Genomic DNA, 19,344 nt, shown 5'->3' with positions numbered 1-19,344 from the left:
AAGTTAAAACGATTTCAGAGACGGAAACTCTTTCAAACACACAACTAGAAGAACACATACACACACAAAACTAAGACATAAACAGAAATACACACAACAAAACATCAACATATAGAAAAAGAAAAACTAAATTATTCCTAGACACACACGCTTCTTCATCCTCCTTTTCTTTCCCCCTTCCTGCAGACGTGGAGCGGCCCTGAGAGGCTGTTGGCTCTGGATGAGTTGATTGACAGGTGCGAGACCAGTCAGGTGAAGCACATGATGCAGGTCATCGAGCCCCAGTTCCAGAGAGACTTCATATCCCTGCTGCCCAAAGAGGTACCCACGTATACGTTTATCTGTCTGTCCTAAAATGTATCGCCGTAACGATCAGATATGAAATCAGGATGACTGCATGACCGTGTGTGCGTTGGGAGCAGCTTTTTAAATGCATGTGTGTTGGTGCGTTTGCAGTTAGCTCTGTACGTGTTGACCTTCCTGGCTCCCAGAGACCTGCTGCAGGCTGCTCAGACCTGCAGGTACTGGAGGATCCTGGCTGAGGACAACCTGCTGTGGAGGGAGAAGTGCCGCGAGGAAGGTAAACACTAACACACACTGGACACAGTAAATACACGGTTCACTGCGTACTCAGTGCCAAGGACAGGTATGTAAAGCGCACCCTGCTTTATATCTACATATAAAACAACAGTACGTTGGTGCAAACATAGAAAATGTTATGTTTTCCAATTAAAAAGAAATGCTATTTCACATTTAGATCTGTGTGAACAAACGCTAGATCAGATAGAAGCTCTCTCAGCCTGTTTTGGGCCTCACCACCTGATAATGGCCAGAAAAAACCCTTTTATTATCGATCGTGTCAAATTTTAGTAGCAGCGCTCGTAATTCAGCATATCCTGAGTGAATATAGGGGACACACTGGTACTGGTTGTACTTGTTGTTGGCTGTCTTACTTGTCTTCTCTTGTCATTTCCTTTTTACTTATTTTCCTTCTTGAATCTGTTTCTGCCAGGGATCCATAATTATGGCTAAATTATATATGAACATCGCAATTACTCAGTCAACATAATGTAAACATTGTAGGTTTAGTCTGGTCTTATAATTTGTTTTTCTTAGCGTCAACAAATCCCCTGAAAAGACCAAAACCAACAATGTGTCTCAAAGTGCTTCCTGTCTGTGGCTTGCGCCTCAAGCCCATTAAAGCTGCAGATACAATTTAAGATACCGAGGTCACTCCTGTTATATTATTTCTGTGAATTTGGTGGATTTAATGACACAAAGTGTATTTTCCCTAATGTAACACAATGACACAAGTTGATTCTGATATATATATTTTACTTAACTAAAATGTCTTAAATGTGACTTTTATAAGGCAAAAATACAAACAAAGAAAATAGTGAATTACAGCTGGGGACTATTTTCATTTTGTGCTCTAGTAAATATTTTGGACAGACAGAACAATTACAGATGTATAAGATAGATATTGTTATCAGGATCACCTAATAACAGTATCTACTGACCGGGGGCTACAGATGAAAAGTAGCCTTCTGGCTAAATCTGGCATATTTACATCATTGGTGTTCATTAATGTGCGCTGTCCCTTTTTAAATAAATACATTGTTGGGTTTTTTATAGGATTTGTTATATATTATTTGTTATATATCATTTTACCAGACTTATTTCTAAAATAACATTAACTGTGCATGGCTCCTTCCTTTCTCCTCCTCTTCTCTCTCTATCGCTCTTTCATAGTGTTTTGTTTTGGCACATCTTCTTCCAAACCCTTGAAAAATTTGTTGTATTTCCCGTTGTGGCTGTGAGAGTTCGTCGTATGCTGCCTCGGCTGGGGCTCTGTTGGTGTGTTTTCACAGGGGAAATATGTACAGTAAAAGAATACAAGACGGGAGCTTAGCTTGTATAGTGCTTTCTAACCTGAGTGTAACATGCAAACACGGCTACACTCAGTCACTCCTCTTTCATTCAGCGCAATGCAGTGGCTCTGTGTGTGTGTGTGTGTGTGTGTGTGTGTGTGTGTGTGTGTGTGTGTGTGTTGTTTTCTCTCTGGGCTTTGTGCCAGTCAGCCGAGATTCACTGCCAGCACTCAGCAGCCATACCAATGAGCCTACCTAGTGTTAGCACCACGACACAGCCATACTAATGAAGCCAGTGTTAACTGCAGCTCACCAGCTTCATAAATAAGGCTAATTTGTATTTGCACTACACCCGTGTCATACCAGTGGGAACGGTGTTGGCGTTAGTGAGAATACAAATGCAGCCAATGCATTAGCCTGTTACATAATAATGAAATAGCGCTGATGTTAGCTTACAGTAGGAACTCTACTACAGCCAGGCATGCCAATAGAAGTTACTACATTTACACATTTAGCTGACGCTTTTTATCCACTTACAATTGCTAAATAAAGTAGCACACCTATGGAGCAACTAGTGGATAAATGTCTTGCTCAGGGACACATTGGTGGAGGATTGAACCCAGGTCTCCCACATCAAAAGTGTCTTTAACACTCTGCCTTTGCCAACTAAACTTAAGTTGGCTTAGATTACAAGTAGAAACTACATTAGCCAATGTTAGCGTATAACACAGTAATTAAACTGAGTCCAACTAAAGACTCAGTAGCTAAAACTGTGGTTGCTAATTAGCTTCTCTGATGGGGTGTGAGCTGACATGCTCTCATAAAATTAAACATACTTTTAGCTTTGCCAACTTCAGTGAAAATAGTGTTGTTGTTTTTTTTCTTACTTAAATTATTAATCAGTCATCAAAATTGTCTCTCCACAGGTGTATCAGAGTCTGCGTCTCGTCGCAGGAAGTGCGTGCGGCCGGGCGTCGCTGTCAGTCCGTGGAAATCGGCCTACATAAGACAACACCGTATAGAGAACAACTGGAGGAAGGGGGACACACGAGAACCCGCGGTACGCTACACTCTCAGTCACGTGCACCCTGGTTCAGCTGGCCAGCGTGTATTGATATGTAAACATAAACGTTCTCTCTCTGCAGGTGTTGAAAGGTCACGATGATCATGTGATCACGTGTCTCCAGCTCAGCGGCGACCTGATTGTCAGCGGCTCCGACGACAACACGCTCAAAGTCTGGTCCGCCATCACTGGCAAGGTAAGACGTTTGTGTGTCAGCAGAGAGACATATTGATTATGTAAATTATGACATCCTGTTGCTTCAGCTACAGCTGCACGTCTGTGTGTGTTTGAAGGCGTATTACTTCAGTGTTGCAGTATTATTTTACTAATCACTGTACTATAAGTACTTTGTCAAGCGGTGTTTTTATTTTGTGTGGCGGAATTGCGTTGCATTTCTTATCTTTCTAGAAGCAGTGCTTTTATTTTGAATCAGTTCAAGCAGAACTTTTATTTTTTATAATTTCCAGTGTTTAATGATTCCTGTTGTTAGTTTGTCAGACATGAAAATTTAATCTGTAGTTGTTTTGATAATCTAATAATCATTTTAGGGAATTTATTTTAAAGCAAAAATGGAAAAACATTCTTTCCTTTCTTCTTTGTCTTGTTTGTTGGATTTCGGACAGCTGACCGGGCAAAAGAAGACGTTTTAAGACGTCACATTGGCCTGTGGGACATGGTTACAGACATTTTTTAATGCAAAACGATAAATACTTTAATCAAGAATATGATCCACACAGTATTTGATAATGGAAAGAATCATTAGTCGCAACCCTTGAACTTGAAGGCCCGACAGATATGGGATTTTTAAGACGGGTACCGATTTTGATATTTTGTGATTTTAAAATCCGACACATTTGTTATGTGTGGTTTTTTTGGCCCTCACCAAGATAACGTGGCTCCAAACGTGTTTGTTGCCAACATTTAGCAGATTTATTGGTCGGGCTCTACTTGAAAGTGCTTCATAAATTTGAATAATAAAATAGAAAAGATGCCTTTTATGTAGGTCAGCATGACCCAGTATGACACTGTAAAGCTTAGATGGCTGAATAGAAAAGGATGCGGTGAAAAAAAACGATACTAGCAGGCAGACCAGTTGTGTTAGTCAGTGTGTGTCATTGAAATGTTATTTAAACACCATCTGTGTACGCCGCAGCCTGAGGCGTCTCCGTTTGAATCCACGGCCTACAGTGTTTGTCAAAAGACTCTTTCTCTTAGCAGATATATATTTCAGCTGTACACACACGCCCCTTCCTCTCTTTACTTTATCCTGTATCAAACAAACGCGCACACACAAGAGGTGGGCTCTACATTTAATCAAGTACCGCTTTATGTACTTTACTTGAGTATTTCATTTTTATATGCAACTTCAGACTTTATACTTCAGTTTTAGTTACTCATTACGTTTTAGATTACAATTACTGTCAGGTGAAAACCACGTATCTCCAAATGTGGTGATCCTGAATGTGTGTGTGTGATAAATTGAAGGACGCCGTGTTCCTCTATAGTGGAGGTGTGCGATATGTGTTGTCTACAATAATATCTTAATTGTTTTTTCAGCTATTTGTGAGCCGACATTATCGAATAGGCTACGTCACTCACTTTGCTAGAAACAATTAAAAAACACCTTGTCCGCTCTGTCATTGCGTCATGCATGCAGATCACGTGCGCTAGAGTTAAACAAGCTGGAAAAATCATGAGTGAAGTAAAAAATGGGTGAACAAACAGCACCAGGAGTTAAAACACTGACGCCACCAGCCAAACAATCTACGTCTTTTGATTGTACCGCTAGAGGTGGATCAGCCTGGCTCGATGGATGTTGCTCAAAAGACGTCAATCAGCAAACTATGTCAAAAATCGGGTGCCGTTAAAGACCGCAAACTAACCACGGCACGGAATATGAAGATTATGAAAAACTTCTGCAGTCAGCTGACCACGACAGGCCTGAACCAGCTGAGGTATCAGCATGAAAACCAAAAATTCTGTTCAAACACAGCTACACTGATGAAGACAGAATCAAACCCGTCACACAACAGGTATAACAGAACTCACAGCTAATGTAGCGACGGAGCGAGAAAATCCTCCTCCTTCAGCTAAATAATCTGTTGAAACCCTCCTTGGATCAGATGGAAAATGCATCGTCACAAAGATAAAAACGGCTGTTTCTCTGAGCTCATGAAAAGCCGACTTGATAGAGATACGTGGTTCCCACAGGACAGCAACGCTACAAACACATGATGATCTTATAGACCATGATGCATTGTTGTAGTGTCAATGCAAGCAGCAGAATATTCAATCCAGGAATACATCCAGATATAAAAGTGAAACACTGACAGGAAACATTTTACTGTTTCGCTTTCACCTGTAGTGGAGTACTGTCACACTGTGGTGTCTGTACTTTTACTTATGTAAAGGATCTGAATACTTCTTTCACCACTGAAACACACGCCCACCAACTCGGCGTCTCTGTCTGGTTTCGGTGAAACATTCTTCAACCGGACACACCTGCTCTGTCCTACGTCTGGACCTGCCCTTTAGTGTGTGTGTGTGTTAGTGAGTGTGTGTGTTAGTGAGTGTGTGTGTGTTAGGAGATTCTTCATGCAGATAAAAACACACACACGCACACACATCTATACCCTGAAGGGACGATGAGGTGTGTGTTTCCACTCGTCCTCTCTGAGACAGTTCAATTTAAATAACCTTTATTGGCAGAAGTTTAACTTCCGCCCACAGCCCGGATCACAGCAGTAACCGCAGAAAAAGTTTTCCTCTGTTGCCGCGGCAACTACCACTACAACACCTTCAAGGTGAAACTGCATTTTCTGTGTGTGTGTGTGTGTATATGCGCCTCAAGGGGAGCTGTAAAAGTAGAACAAATATTGACACACACACTTTTATATACACAGATTCATCACACACACACATTTAAAACACACAAATGTTGACAAAGATATACTGGATGTAGAAAACAGTCTTTGCCCAGAAGACTCTAAATAGCACCATTACCTAATCTGGATTATTGGGTTATTATTATTATTAAGTTTTTGGGGGATTTGTGTAATTATGCTCAGCAAATGTGAAATTGCTAATTATGACATTACACACAGAAATGATTGAAATACATGAGTGAACAGTGATAAATTTATTTATTTATTTATTTTTCAGTTTTCTGGTTTGGCTTCTGTTTTAACTAAAAATCAAAATCAGGCCACCCCACTCTGAAATGACTTTTTTGTATTTACTGGGAACAGTTCACAATAAAGGTGACCTGTTTCTGACTTTTCATTCATAAATCCTGCGACCTACCAGCACCTCACTGTTGTTGCAAAACATTTTCCTTCAAAGGCGACAATATAAAAATGTGATTTTTTTTTTTTATTGTTTTTTTTATTTTTTACTCAGAGGTATTATTATTACATTTTTATTAATTATTCATTGATAGCTGACAGTGAAAAGTGCAACATAATTAAAACATTCGGTGGCAGAAATGACAAAATAAAGTAACAATATAAAAAGAAGCTGCAGTACTTCTACATGGCGTTTTAACATTCACCCTTATGCTGTATTTGTCAGTTGTAGTCGCTGTTCTGCAAATGTTACATAGGCTCACTTTAAATAACGTTATTTAAGTGATTGTTGACACTCCTGGAAGCCTGGAAAAGAGGTCAAGGAGAGTTATTTCATTCATATTTATTTAGATTTCTCCAGCAGTATGGTAAATGTTTTCATCGGTGATGTGTTTGTTTTGGACTGTTGTTTGAAAATGTGTACGTGGCCATCTGGACCTGGCTTGTATGAATTCAGTAATTCATAGTGTTTAAAAGGCATCCCTGCGATTTAACACAGACTTTTGTTACAAGAGAGTTGTTTCCGAGCCCACGATGACATCATCAGGGTTACGTTTTCACAGGCTGAGGCGGACGTTACGTAACTGACCTTTTATTTGTGAAATCAGCGGACTGTCCCTTTAAAAGAATGAATGATGCGTCTGTTCATTAAAACCATTCGCTTCTGTTCTCCGTCTCTCAGTGTCTGCGGACGTTGACGGGTCACTCCGGCGGCGTGTGGTGCAGTCAGATGGCGGTCGCCACGGTGATCAGCGGCTCCACCGACCGGACGTTGCGTGTGTGGGACGCCGAGACGGGCGAGTGTGTCCACACGCTGTATGGACACACGTCCACTGTGCGCTGCATGCATCTTCACGGCAACCGGTAACACACACGCACACACAAACACACTTATGCACACCCACTTATATTTACACGCACGTTTACTCTGATGACAAACATGCCCACTGCCTACAGCTCGTCTCCATGGTAACCGGCATAACATTAATATAGTGAAGTAATTGCACATAAACACACAAACACAAAACTTAAAACACACAGCAACACACACGCACACATACATAAACCACACACATACACAATAATAAATACAAATATACAGCCACATACTGAACATAGTGAACACACATATTAAATAGATGCATGAACACACATGACATACATATACACAGGAACACACACACACATCTACATACTTCAAAAACACAGAAACACAGAAATGATGAAACTGGGTCACACAGCATGAACACACACACACACACACACACACACACACACACACACACACACACACACACACACACACACACAAACACACAGACCTCTGCTTCACTCTAATAAGACAAACTTGAGCTGACCTGATTAGCTGACAGTGCAGTGATGTCATACCTCCCCCTCTCTCCCTCAGGGTGGTGTCGGGCTCTCGGGACACGACGCTGCGCGTGTGGGACGTGTCGACGGGCCGCTGCGAGCACGTGCTGACGGGCCACGTGGCGGCGGTGCGCTGCGTCCAGTACGACGGGCGCCGCGTGGTGTCGGGCGGCTACGACTACATGGTGAAGGTGTGGGACCCCGAGACGGAGGCGTGTCTGCACACACTGCAGGGACACACCAACAGAGTGTACTCGCTGCAGGTACTCACGCCTTTTTCATCCACTGTCTTCTAGTCTGATCCCAATCTGATATTTATTGACCAACATAATCAATAAGCCTGTGTGTTTGTGTCTGAGATAAAATGTCCGTCCCTGGAGGTTGCAGGCGTGTAAAACACTCGCATGATCTTCTCTCTTTCCAGTTTGATGGCATGTTTGTGGTGAGCGGCTCGTTGGACACTTCTATCAGAGTCTGGGACGCAGAGACAGGTAGAGACACAGATCACTCTGTTCAGTCCAGACATGAATTTAAATTAATTAAGCTTATATATTAGTAAATATATACGCTTGGTACATAATTACCAGTTTATCAGGTACGCATAGCTAGAAAACAAAGTCACGACCTGGCAATAAATCCTCAACCTCAAAATGTTCAGTCACAGTTTTATTGTAATTCTCAAGGCTGTAATTTGTGTTTCCAATATTTTGTCTACCCTGAGTGTACCTAATAAACTGGCAACTGCTTGCAATGACATAAGGGAACTGTGTTGACTACGTACCCTAAATTACACTACAATCATAATTAGAATACGTTGTTAAATGTCAAGAAAATAGGTATGACTTCATGTAAAAAAAAGTATTCAAGAATTTAGATTATATGTAATGCACGTGAGTTATAAGGTGTTAAATTACATTCTTATTAAATTTCAAATAAATCTCTATTAGTGTTGAAATAGTTTTAATTTAAACATTTAATTATTCAAATTAAAAAAGGACGTTTGTGTGTCAGCAGAGAGACACATTGATTATGTAAATTATGACATCCTGTTGCTTCAGCTACAGCTGCACGTCTGTGTGTGTTTGAAGGTGTATTACTTCAGTGTTGCAGTATTATTTTACTAATCAGTGTACTATAAGTACTTTGTCAGGCGGTGTTTTTATTTTGTGTGGCAGAATTGCGTTGCATTTCTTATTATAACATCAAAATAATCAGATTAAATTAAAATAAAATAATAATAATAATGAAACAACAGAAATACAAACTCCCCCCGAGACCTTATATTAAATTTTGTAATGTTTTTATAAATCTGCCTGTTTTCTCTCTGATTGTCTCATTAAAAATGTTAATGTCATGTCATCAGAATCATTTAAAACATGTTAAAGCACATTTAATGAAAGGTTTAAACAACTCAACCTGTCCTGTCCAGGTGGGTGTGTCCACACGCTGACGGGCCACCAGTCGCTGACCAGCGGCATGGAGCTGCGTGATAACATCCTGGTGTCCGGCAACGCCGACTCAACCGTCCGAGTGTGGGACGTCAGGACGGGACAGTGTCTCCACACACTGCAAGGTGAGCGAGAACAGTGTCCCCCCTGGGAGAGTGTATGTGTCCGAGAAAACAATGAGAGCAGCGCAAAGCTGTGTGTGTGTGTGTGTGTGTGTGTGTGTGTGTGTGTATGACAACCTCCATCTTGTTGTCGACTCAGCACTAAAACACACTGACACAAAAGCTGCAGTCCTCGGGAGAAAGAGAGGAAACATCGGAGATATGAAGGAAACAAGGAACAAACAGTAGAAAGGAATGAAGGAAGGAAACAAGGAACAAAAGTAGAAAGGAAGGAAGGAAGCGAGGACAAACAGTAGAAAGGAAGGACAAACAGTAGAAAGGAAGGAGGACAAACAGTAGAAAGGAAGGATATGAGGAACAAAGAGTAGAAAGGAAGGAAACAAGGACAAATAGAAGAAAGGAATGAAGGAAGGAGGACAAACAGTAGAAAGGAAGGAAGGAAGGAAGGAAACAAGGACAAACAGTAGAAAGGAAGGAAGGAAGGAAGGAAACCAGGACAAACAGTAGGAAGGAAGGAAACAAGGACAAATAGGAAAGGAATGAAGGAAGGAAACAAGGACAAACAGTAGAAAGGAAGGATATGAGGAACAAAGAGTAGAAAGGAAGGAAACAAGGAGAAGAAAGGAATGAAGGAAGGAAACAAGGACAAACAGTGAAGGAAGGAAACAAGGACAAACAGTAGAAAGGAAGGAAGGAAGGAAGGAAACCAGGACAAACAGTAGAAAGGAAGGAAGGAAGGAAACCAGGACAAAAGTAGAAATGAAGGAAGGAAGGAAACCAGGACAAACAGTAGAAATGAAGGAAGGAAGGAAACAAGGTAAAACAGTAGAAATGAAGGAAACGAGGACAAATAGTAGAAAGGAATGATGGAAGGAAACGGGAAACAAAGGCAGAATGAGATGAGTGGCCTGCACAAGTGTGAAAACTATATATTTACAATATTTTTATTAGTATTTTCACAGTGTGGTACACAGTAGTTAAGGATCTGAGTACGTCTTCTACCTCTGCAAAATGGTGAACATAGTGAAACATTTAGGAGCTAAAGAGCCGGATAGTTTTCCTCAGGAGTTGGTAGAGACCAAAACTAGAGCTAAAAGAGAGAGAGAACATTGGACGACTCCAAATGAATGATAATATTGTTCAGTGTCTGCTGCAAAAAGGCTACTGGTTATCAATAACAACTCAGGGCTGTTTGTCTGGTTTGGACCCTTTCTGCCCTCTAGTGGTCACTTAATGCAACTTCAAAAGTATCTTGGTAGCATTAACAGGCTCTGCGCCTCTGGACTGGGTTTACATTCGTTGTACTGGACAGTTTTCAGTGTCATCAGCAGCACAGATACACAACACTTACGTAAACTCTGTAAAACTAAAAGTTAATTCAGAACTACAGTATTTTGATTATTAAAATCTCAAATGTGAATAGTTGCTGTTTTTTTCTGTTTTATATTGTTGACTGTGGCACTGCTACTGGTTGTCTATGTGTTGGTGTGTTGAGGAGGTCAGAGGTCACGGTGTGATGATGTTTCCTTCAGGTCCCAATAAGCACCAGTCGGCCGTGACTTGCCTGCAGTTCTGCCGAGGTCTGGTCCTGTCCAGCTCCGACGACGGGACGGTCAAACTGTGGGACCTGAAGACCGGGGCCTGGCTGAGAGACGTGGTGGCGCTGCAGAGCCGGGGATCAGGTCAGAGCCGCGAACATACAGTGGTGGGGCGAGGGGGGTAACTGTACACTCACCCGTTAACAGACTAAATCAACCGTCTTCTTTCTTTACAGGTGGAGTTGTGTGGCGAATCAGAGCGTCCGACACTCGGCTGGTGTGCGCCGCCGGCAGCAGGAACGGGACGGAGGAAACCAAACTGCTGGTGCTGGACTTCGACCTGGACGACAAGAAGAAAGAGACGGACTGAGAAGAAGGACAGAGTGATGTCATCAGAGACAAGAGGACAGAAATGGCGATGCCAGACTTTTTTCTTTTTTTTTACCAATGTCATGGCAACGTCCAGTTTCTCCAACAGTCCGACATGAATGTTACAACATATCCTGATAAACGGACACATTAAAGAGGACAGCTGGGCGGACAGATGGACAAACTTAAATCTGGATGCTCGCTGTGAATGATAAGATAAATAAAGATAAAAGTTTAAGGTTAATAAATAAAATGGCTGCGCTGACACGGACGGCGCCAAATGGACCGTACAAAATGGCTTCCAACGTGGCGGCCTCGGCCTGGCGGGAGCTGTGGCGACAGAAGAATGCTTTTGACCCCTTGACGGACAGAAACATGGATGTTAATGTTTTCCGCGATGGTGGTCGAATTGAACTGACGGAGGATGCAACGACGAGGGCATTGACTTTTCTTTGCTGCTGAACCAATGAGGAGGTCAACGACGCTATTTAAACAAACCAACATGCAACATGCTCGGGCAACATGCAACGGGCAACATGCTCAACATGAATGTGAAGACAGTAATCAGAAATCAGTCAGTATTGTTTTTCATACCAGCAGCCATTTTCAGTTGGCTTGTTTTTTGTTTAGTTGCCGGTGAAACTTCCCGTCTCTGTTGCCTCTAAATGTACTTTGTGTGTTTCGGCCCTGCAGTACTGTAACATATGGAGTGTTTGGAGCTGTACAAGAGCCGGTGACGGCGCAAGAAACGTCAACTCAGCGGGTGAAACCGTGAATGTTTGGGAATAAAAGTTTCCCATTAGGCAGAGAGGGAGGACTAAACTGTATAATCCAGCCACCGCCAGAGCCTCACATCTCTAAAGAGAGTCCAAACAATCCCTCACTTTCAGTCAAGCTTTACAGACGACCTTTTTTATAGTAAAAAACATTACTGTAAAGGCAGAGGAGGATTATTTTTACTACTCCAAGCTGCTTGTCACCTCTGTAAAAGTTTACTGCGCGCTAAATCACTCACAGACCCACACGATTCTGTGAGTTATAGTGCAGTTTTGCTCATAATATGTCACAAATCCTCAGTATTCCTGCCAAAAGTGAAGTTAAATGCAGAACAATGTGTTTAAAAGTACAGACGGCACAGACGACTCCTTGGTTCTGCCTTTTTCACAGACGGCCTTTTGATGTCACAGCAGGAAACGCACAGGTGGAAATTATGACATGAATGATGGCTGAATAACATGTAGCTGCTTAAGTTACACTTGAATATAACGGAGACAGTGTTAATGTCATCAGTAACGCCTGTGTCCATCAGATCTGTAACTGAACACTAAAGACTCGACTAGTTTCAATCAGTAATCAAATGTTTTCGTTTAAAAGGTGTTAGATTGTTCAGCTAAATGTAAAATAACATTTATCAAAATGTAAAACAACTAGAAACAACTAGTCGTTTGCTATAAAACTGCTTTATATGTTTTATTTTCCTACAATCTTTAGTGAAAATCAACTGAACACTGAACTGAATCTGTGAGAAAAGCAGGTTTAAGGAACCGCCCTTACTCTTAAACCTGCTTTTAAAAATATTTTTACTTATTCACTCACTTTTTCCGCATATTTCTGTTACACGTTTTTGCTCATTATTTAACTCCGTATACTCAATATTCAGAAAGACTACAGAAACAACCGGAGGAACCAAACTACTTATACAGAAAGTCTTAGGAAGCGCAGAAAGGCCATTGAATCTAACCACTTGTGACATTTAATCACTACTTAACATTTAAATGTTGAAATGTAAATACCACTTAATTTAAAGAATGTTTAACTTTGAAAAACATCTGAATTTATGTGATTTGTGAATTTCAAAATGTAACTTTGTAAAATTGCAGAACAATTGCAAACGTTATTATTTTTTGGTTATGGGGTTATTTTTCATAATTAAATATAATATTGTAATTATTTTGGCCTTTCTGTGCTTCCATAGAAGATTTATTTCTTCTGTTCTAAGCTGTTTTTTTCTTCATGTGTCTCCAAAGAGTCACTCCTCATGTTTTCCAGCTTGTGAAATATAAAAAAAAAAGATAAATAATTTAAAACAGCTCCTTCTACCAGATATTAATCCGATAAACTGTCGTTGCCCGGCAACAACTCCAGCCAATAAGCAGAGGTTTGGGTGATATTTCCCCCAGCAACAGGTGGTATTTTAGGCGGTGATTTTCCTGTAAACTTGACCTTTGCAGGTGTGAGGCTCTGCAGAGGCGTCCTGATCACATTATCATGTAAAATACTGTAAATACAAAGAGGATGTAAATATTCAGCTTTTTATAAGAAGAAAATATTGTTCTTGATGGGAAGAGGAGGGAGGGGATGAATTATGGATCAATAAAGATGAGTTTTATAAACCGCTGAGTCGACTTGTTCATTCTCAGAAATGTCTGACGCACTTTTATGAACAATACTTTTCAAGTTGATGTTTTTATTTAGAAAGAACGCAAGCTGTGATGTCTCAAGCTATGGTTGCGCTTTCTCACAAATAAAAGTGTTAACCAGTTCACTGAAGCTAGAAGATAAACTGAAGCATTGTCTTACAGCAAGCATATAAAAGTAGTCTATTTCTTTTAATGACACTTTTATAAAATCTGTTCAGTTTTATAAGCACAAAAATTAAGTCGATGATGGCTGCAACCTAGAATGCAACTTAATCTTAGAGAAGTGGGTAATACATTATTTCACAGGTCTGTAATTTCGTTTCGATGTTTCCTGGGAAGGGCTTTGTAATTTCGACCTAATTATATGGAAGATAAGTGTTTAATTAGTAGATGTATTAATTAATTGCAAGTAATTGCTAGTGTAACCTTGAGAGTCTTTTAATCAGTGCACAGCAGGTCAGCCGAACAAGCATAAATACACAGTTCAACGTACTGTATATGAAGAGTGAAGTGTCCACTAATTTATGGATAAATAATTAATATTAACTTGGGTTTAAATGGAGCAGTACTTCAGAAAATTACCAATGGAGGCAGTAAACCAAAGAACTGGAGCATCTGTGTGAATGTAAATCAGAGTGATCCTGATGGCTGCAGAAATACAAGTTAAAATGAAAATAATAATCACTGCAGCCACACACAACCTGTGTTTATTCAGCCTGTTTGGCCCAGAAACTGATGGGGAGGTTACCATGGTAACGATGCTGGGGTGGGGGGCAGCGCAACTAAGCGTCAGAGGCAATTGGCTTTCAACAAAAAACCTGCAAGCTGCAAAAGAAGCAGAAAGAAAGACAGACTAAATCGTTAAGCATTCAAAGTGTTCAGCATTCAGATCCTTTACTTAAGTAAAAGTACTAATACGAAACTGTAAAAATACTCTGTTATAAGTAAAAGTTTATGTATCATCAGGAAAATGTACTTAAAGTATAACAGTAAAAGTACTCAAAGCAGAAAAGTGCCCAGTATATCTAATGATATACCACATACAATATATACTAAGTGGTGGAAGAAGTACTCTTTTACTTGTAAAAGTGATACCTGGAAAAAAAGTACTAGCAGTAAAATGTACATCAAGTACAAAAAGTAAAAGTATTTGTTATGCATTAGGACACATTTCAAATTCATATTATTAGATTATAATTATTGTTGCATGAATGTGTTCACAACTTGAAGTATATGAAGTAATTAAAATGATGAGCTTCACCTTTACCAGCTGCAACATTAAAGTAATTAACACATTAATGCATCACAAATTATAATCCAGTGATATATTTTATTCTGAAATGGGCCATTCTGCATAATAAGTACTTTTACTTCAGGTACATTTTGCTGCTAGTACTTTTGTTTTCTTTCATAAGTGAACCTTTGCATGCATTTTTTTTTATTTTACTTTTACTTGTAGTATGTTTACACTGTTGTATTGCTATGTTTACTTAAGTAAAACATTTGAATACCCCATGGAGTGAATGTGACCTTTGTTACTTTATTAGTCTTTAAAGTCTTTTTAATGTAAAATGCAAATTGTTTCATCAGAAGAGTCAGTCGGGTGTGATGTTCTCTCTGTAATTAACTTTAAATTTCACTTTTTGTTGCTGCTGCTGTCAAACGTCTTTGGCCAAACTTCCTTCAAAATCAGCAAAAACAAAGCTTTTTAAAAAAATGTTTTTTAACTGAGACTAAACTCCTCCATCTTCCTCCACATTTCCTGACGGCTTCACAGTCTGTCTCAGCGCTCACAGCAGAGCTTTGTGTTTCAGGATACGTGGGCGTTGGTGGGAGAGCGAGCAGATAACATTATGCAACAAAACTGGCTTCAACATCCTGAACAAGTAACAAACTGAAACACGTAGGAGGTGCTTTATGTTTGTTTGAGCTTCATTGATAAAATTAATAAAATAAATGTTCAGTGGCTTTCTTTGAGTCGCATGTTAGCATGCTAGCCTGCTAGCATGTTAGCACAACTGGATTGATTTGTTCCTGCTCACTGCAACCACGTGAAAGAAGAAAGAGTCTGATGTTACGGGGGTTTCCTTTTTATGGCCTTTGAGGCAATAAAAAGTTCAACATGAGAGAGTTTAATCTGCAGCTGCATCAAGAACAGCTTTAAAATCTGATATCTGCAACTGATTAAAAATATGGAGGCAACATAACAAGCAGACGGCTGCAAAACCTGAGCTGAGTTTGTGATCAACATAAAACATTGTGAGGAAAGAAAAGCAAATAAAATGACATGGAAATGAGGAGAGGAGAGGAGGCTTTAAGGGGAGAATAAAGGCGGGGGGGAAAGGAAAGGAGGAAGAGGAGAGGAGAGGAGGATTAAGATTAAGAAGGAAATGGAGAGAAAAAGAAAGGAAAAAAAGGAGAGAAGCAGAAAGGAAAGTACTAGTAGAAGAGCTGCAGAGAATCTAATGTGTGTTCTGTATTTTAATGTGCAGTGTTCAATGTGACTTCTTCAACCAACACACTTTTCTTTCACTTTACATTCTCTGTGTGTGTGTGTGTGTGTGTGTGTATGTGTATGTGTATGTGGATGCAAGCAAGAATCTGAAAAATCTCTCTCCTATTACCCATGAGGCTTTGCAGCGTGTTGACAGCACAATAGTAAGCCCCTCAAGGCCAGCTAAAACACTCACACACACACACACACACAAACACACACACACACACACACACACACACACACCTCTAAGTGAAAAGATATTTTCTTGTTTTCTTTCTGAAAATCATTAATATTTTAAACCCTGGTTGATATTTTTACTATTTTATGGGTAAAATCCATTTCCTGTTCGCTGAGTGATTAAATAATTTGGTTTTTAGGCAGATTTTCTGGGTAACATCACAGACACAATATTGCCATGTGTTTCTACACTCTGTGGTTTGTATGTACTAAAACAATTTCTTACAGATCCTCATTGCACAACAATATATACTAGATGAAGTACATAAAAAGTATATTCTGTATATCTCTGTTTTGTTTGTATCTCGTGCACCAACAAAGTGTTTTACGGTTATTTATTTCTGTTTGGAATGTAACTGCCATGAAACAACTAGCTAATCGTTATTTTTCTCTCTAGCTCACTCACTCGCTCTTTTTTTTAAAGTTTTGAAGCTGTCCAACAATTCCTTACTTTATTTTTAACGTTAATAAACAACAAGAAACGCCCACCTTTCGTCCTAATAATGATCCTACAATCCTTCCTCATTTTATGAATGAAGTGGTGCACAAGTTCAAGAAGCAGGGCCGTCTGTGTTTGACCAGTTGGGGATGCCAACTCCACCCCTAAAAAGATACATTAAAATAGTGGAGCCGGAACACCTGGAACTAAATTAAACTAAATACTACAGGAACTCTGTCTGGTTCCTGGGATTGAAATTCTCCTCTGAGTTCCTGCAGGGGAAAAAACTTTTCTGTCTGATCCTCACTTCTTTAATTGTGCAATAACTGATGTTTTGGCCACTTGGGGGCAGTAACAAGATGTGAACACAACACTGACATCACCTTTCAAGTTTATATATTGAATGTCGTATTTGTGTCACCTGATGAATGAAAGTCCAATATTTGCTCTCTTTTAGCTCTGTTTTTGGTCTCCACCACCTCCTGAAGGAAATATCTAGCTCTTTAGCTGCTAAATGCTCCACTGTGTTCACCAGCTCGTCCATAACTATGCCTGTCTGCTGTTTGCTGTTGAGCAGGTACAGTACAGTGGCTTTTTACAGCTTCTTCTCTGAAAACGATGCACAGAGAACGCTTGAGTGAACCACAACTGTAAATGTTCAGATGGACAGATAAAAAACTACCCTAAAGTGAGGCAGATTTGGCTGCCATTATTATTAAAAACATGAATCAACCCGTTCTCCTCCCAGGGCGTCACATATGGACGCTTTGTCAAGACCCCTTGACGTCACTTTTTCACACCCAGGCTACCTTAGCATCGTTTTTTGCATGTATAGGGCTCTGCGGTCAAGTTAGCAAGAATACCTATGCATCATCAAGTTAGACTTTCAAAATAAAAGTAGTGGTTAACATTGTGAAACAGTGCAGTTTGTTTAGGTTTATGAAAACATCATGGTTTTGGTTAAAATAACTGTGACTTAAATTATGTAAGTTAAGTAATACCACTGTAAGTGACATGACTTGATAAAGGAAAAGGAATCAATGTTGACTTTTTGTTTTCCTGGGTGAAAATCTGGTTTTCGTCCGAACCACATCCTTACTCGGATATTTCTGTTATTTATACGCGGCCCACTTTTAGTGTTGAACAATGGCGCTAAAGGGTGCCATGTGTGTTGGTACCAGACACTGAAAGACAAAGCGTAGCTATCTGACGCCCTGGGAATATAAACAGGCTGGAATTATAGCTGCTTTAAAAGGCTGAGGTGCTTGGTTTCAGGATTAAGTTTTGAATGTTAAAGCAGTTTAATGTTTGGTTAGGGAGTGCATTATGTCAATAGAGGCCCTCACAAGTATAACAGAACAAATGTGCGTGCATTCACAACAGTATAATGTGTTGCAGGACTCTTGCGTTGCATTGCATTAGATTGTAAAGGTGTTTGTGTTATTTTGTCCATCTGTACTCCCTCAGTAGGAGTCTCAGTTGTTTCTACGAGTTTGTTTGTGTGTGTGTGTGTGTGTGTGTGAGATCATGGCTGGAAGCGAGGAAGAAGATGAAACGAGTCTCCTGTGTTTCCTGACAACACACACACACACACAAACACACAGTGCTACAGGCTCAACATACATAATCAATCAACCCTCACTGTGAACCAGAAAAATAAAATAAAATATAGGTTACACACACACATACATACACAAACAGAGGGCATACCAAACAAGCAGCTATGATTATCTGTGGCTGTGGTGTGTGTGTGTGTGTGTGTGTGTGTGTGTGTGTGTGTGGGTGTAGATGATTAAAATGCCTAATAAAGTCAAGAGAAAGCACTCAGCCTAAGTAGCAGACAGTAAAACGCAATCAAAACATCAGGCTGGGACTCATTAATGTGTGTGTGTTTGGGGGCTTGTTTTACTATATTCATGGGGTCTGAACACCGGGAGTCCAATATACTTGTAGGTCCGACATCTTTGTGAGGACCAAAACGCTGGAACCCAGTCACTGACGGGTCCTCACAAAGATAACGACACATGGCTGAGTGTGTGTGTGCGTGTGTGTGTGTGTTTGTGTGTTTGTGTAAGTGAGTTAGTGAATGCATGCAGCCAAATTGAATCTTCAGACTGAAGTGGATGTAATGTGTAATCTAGATCAAATGTGTTTACTGTGTGAGACGGAGACACACTCAAAGATCAATGTAATTCAACTAAGAGCAACACTTATTGGCTGAAGTAGTTTCAGTTACTATGGCAACCGACACCATCAGGACCACTCCGTCTATCTATCTATCTATCTATCTATCTGTCCATCCTTTGCTAGAAACAGGAGGTGACAGGAGCTATGTTAACCCCTACAGAATGCAATTATTCATACCGTTCCTGTAGAGTGAAAACCACGTGTTTCCAAATGTGGTGATATTAGATGTGTGTTCTTTCATAGGCTGAGACAAGCCTCCTCCTGTTTAAGCTCATTTTTAAACCCTTCTCGGATCAGCTGGAAAATGCATTGTCACAAAGCTGAACAGAGGGCTGTTTCTCTGAGCTCATGAAAATTTGAGTTGTTAAGAGATATGTGGTTTTTTACAGGACAGTGATGCTAAAAATATAACGATCTTATAGCCCATGATGCATTACT

General features: G+C 40.2%; 1 protein-coding gene across 2 annotated transcripts in view; it reads left to right on the top strand.

The window, feature by feature from the left end:
* The window catches only part of LOC119912515 (F-box/WD repeat-containing protein 7-like), a 40,200-nt gene extending 26,681 nt beyond the window's left edge, over nt 1-13,519 (top strand). For both annotated transcript variants that reach the window (XM_038731737.1, XM_038731738.1), the window contains 10 exons: nt 187-321; nt 457-580; nt 2,798-2,931; nt 3,017-3,130; nt 6,961-7,142; nt 7,687-7,912; nt 8,074-8,140; nt 9,079-9,222; nt 10,752-10,901; nt 10,994-13,519. In XM_038731737.1, the coding sequence (XP_038587665.1) occupies nt 187-321; nt 457-580; nt 2,798-2,931; nt 3,017-3,130; nt 6,961-7,142; nt 7,687-7,912; nt 8,074-8,140; nt 9,079-9,222; nt 10,752-10,901; nt 10,994-11,127 (1,410 nt within the window). In that variant the 3' untranslated portion in view covers nt 11,128-13,519. The remainder of the gene's footprint in view (nt 1-186; nt 322-456; nt 581-2,797; nt 2,932-3,016; nt 3,131-6,960; nt 7,143-7,686; nt 7,913-8,073; nt 8,141-9,078; nt 9,223-10,751; nt 10,902-10,993) is intronic.
* The last annotated feature ends 5,825 nt before the right edge of the window (nt 13,520-19,344 follow it).

Source organism: Micropterus salmoides, unplaced genomic scaffold (genome assembly GCF_014851395.1).
Source record: "Micropterus salmoides isolate LMB-PRFRI ecotype aquatic unplaced genomic scaffold, ASM1485139v1 Ms_hic_scaffold_2, whole genome shotgun sequence".
Taxonomy (NCBI): domain Eukaryota; kingdom Metazoa; phylum Chordata; class Actinopteri; order Centrarchiformes; family Centrarchidae; genus Micropterus; species Micropterus salmoides.
The sequence above is the reverse complement of the archived record's forward strand: the minus strand, read 5'-3'. Positions and strand labels throughout refer to the sequence as shown.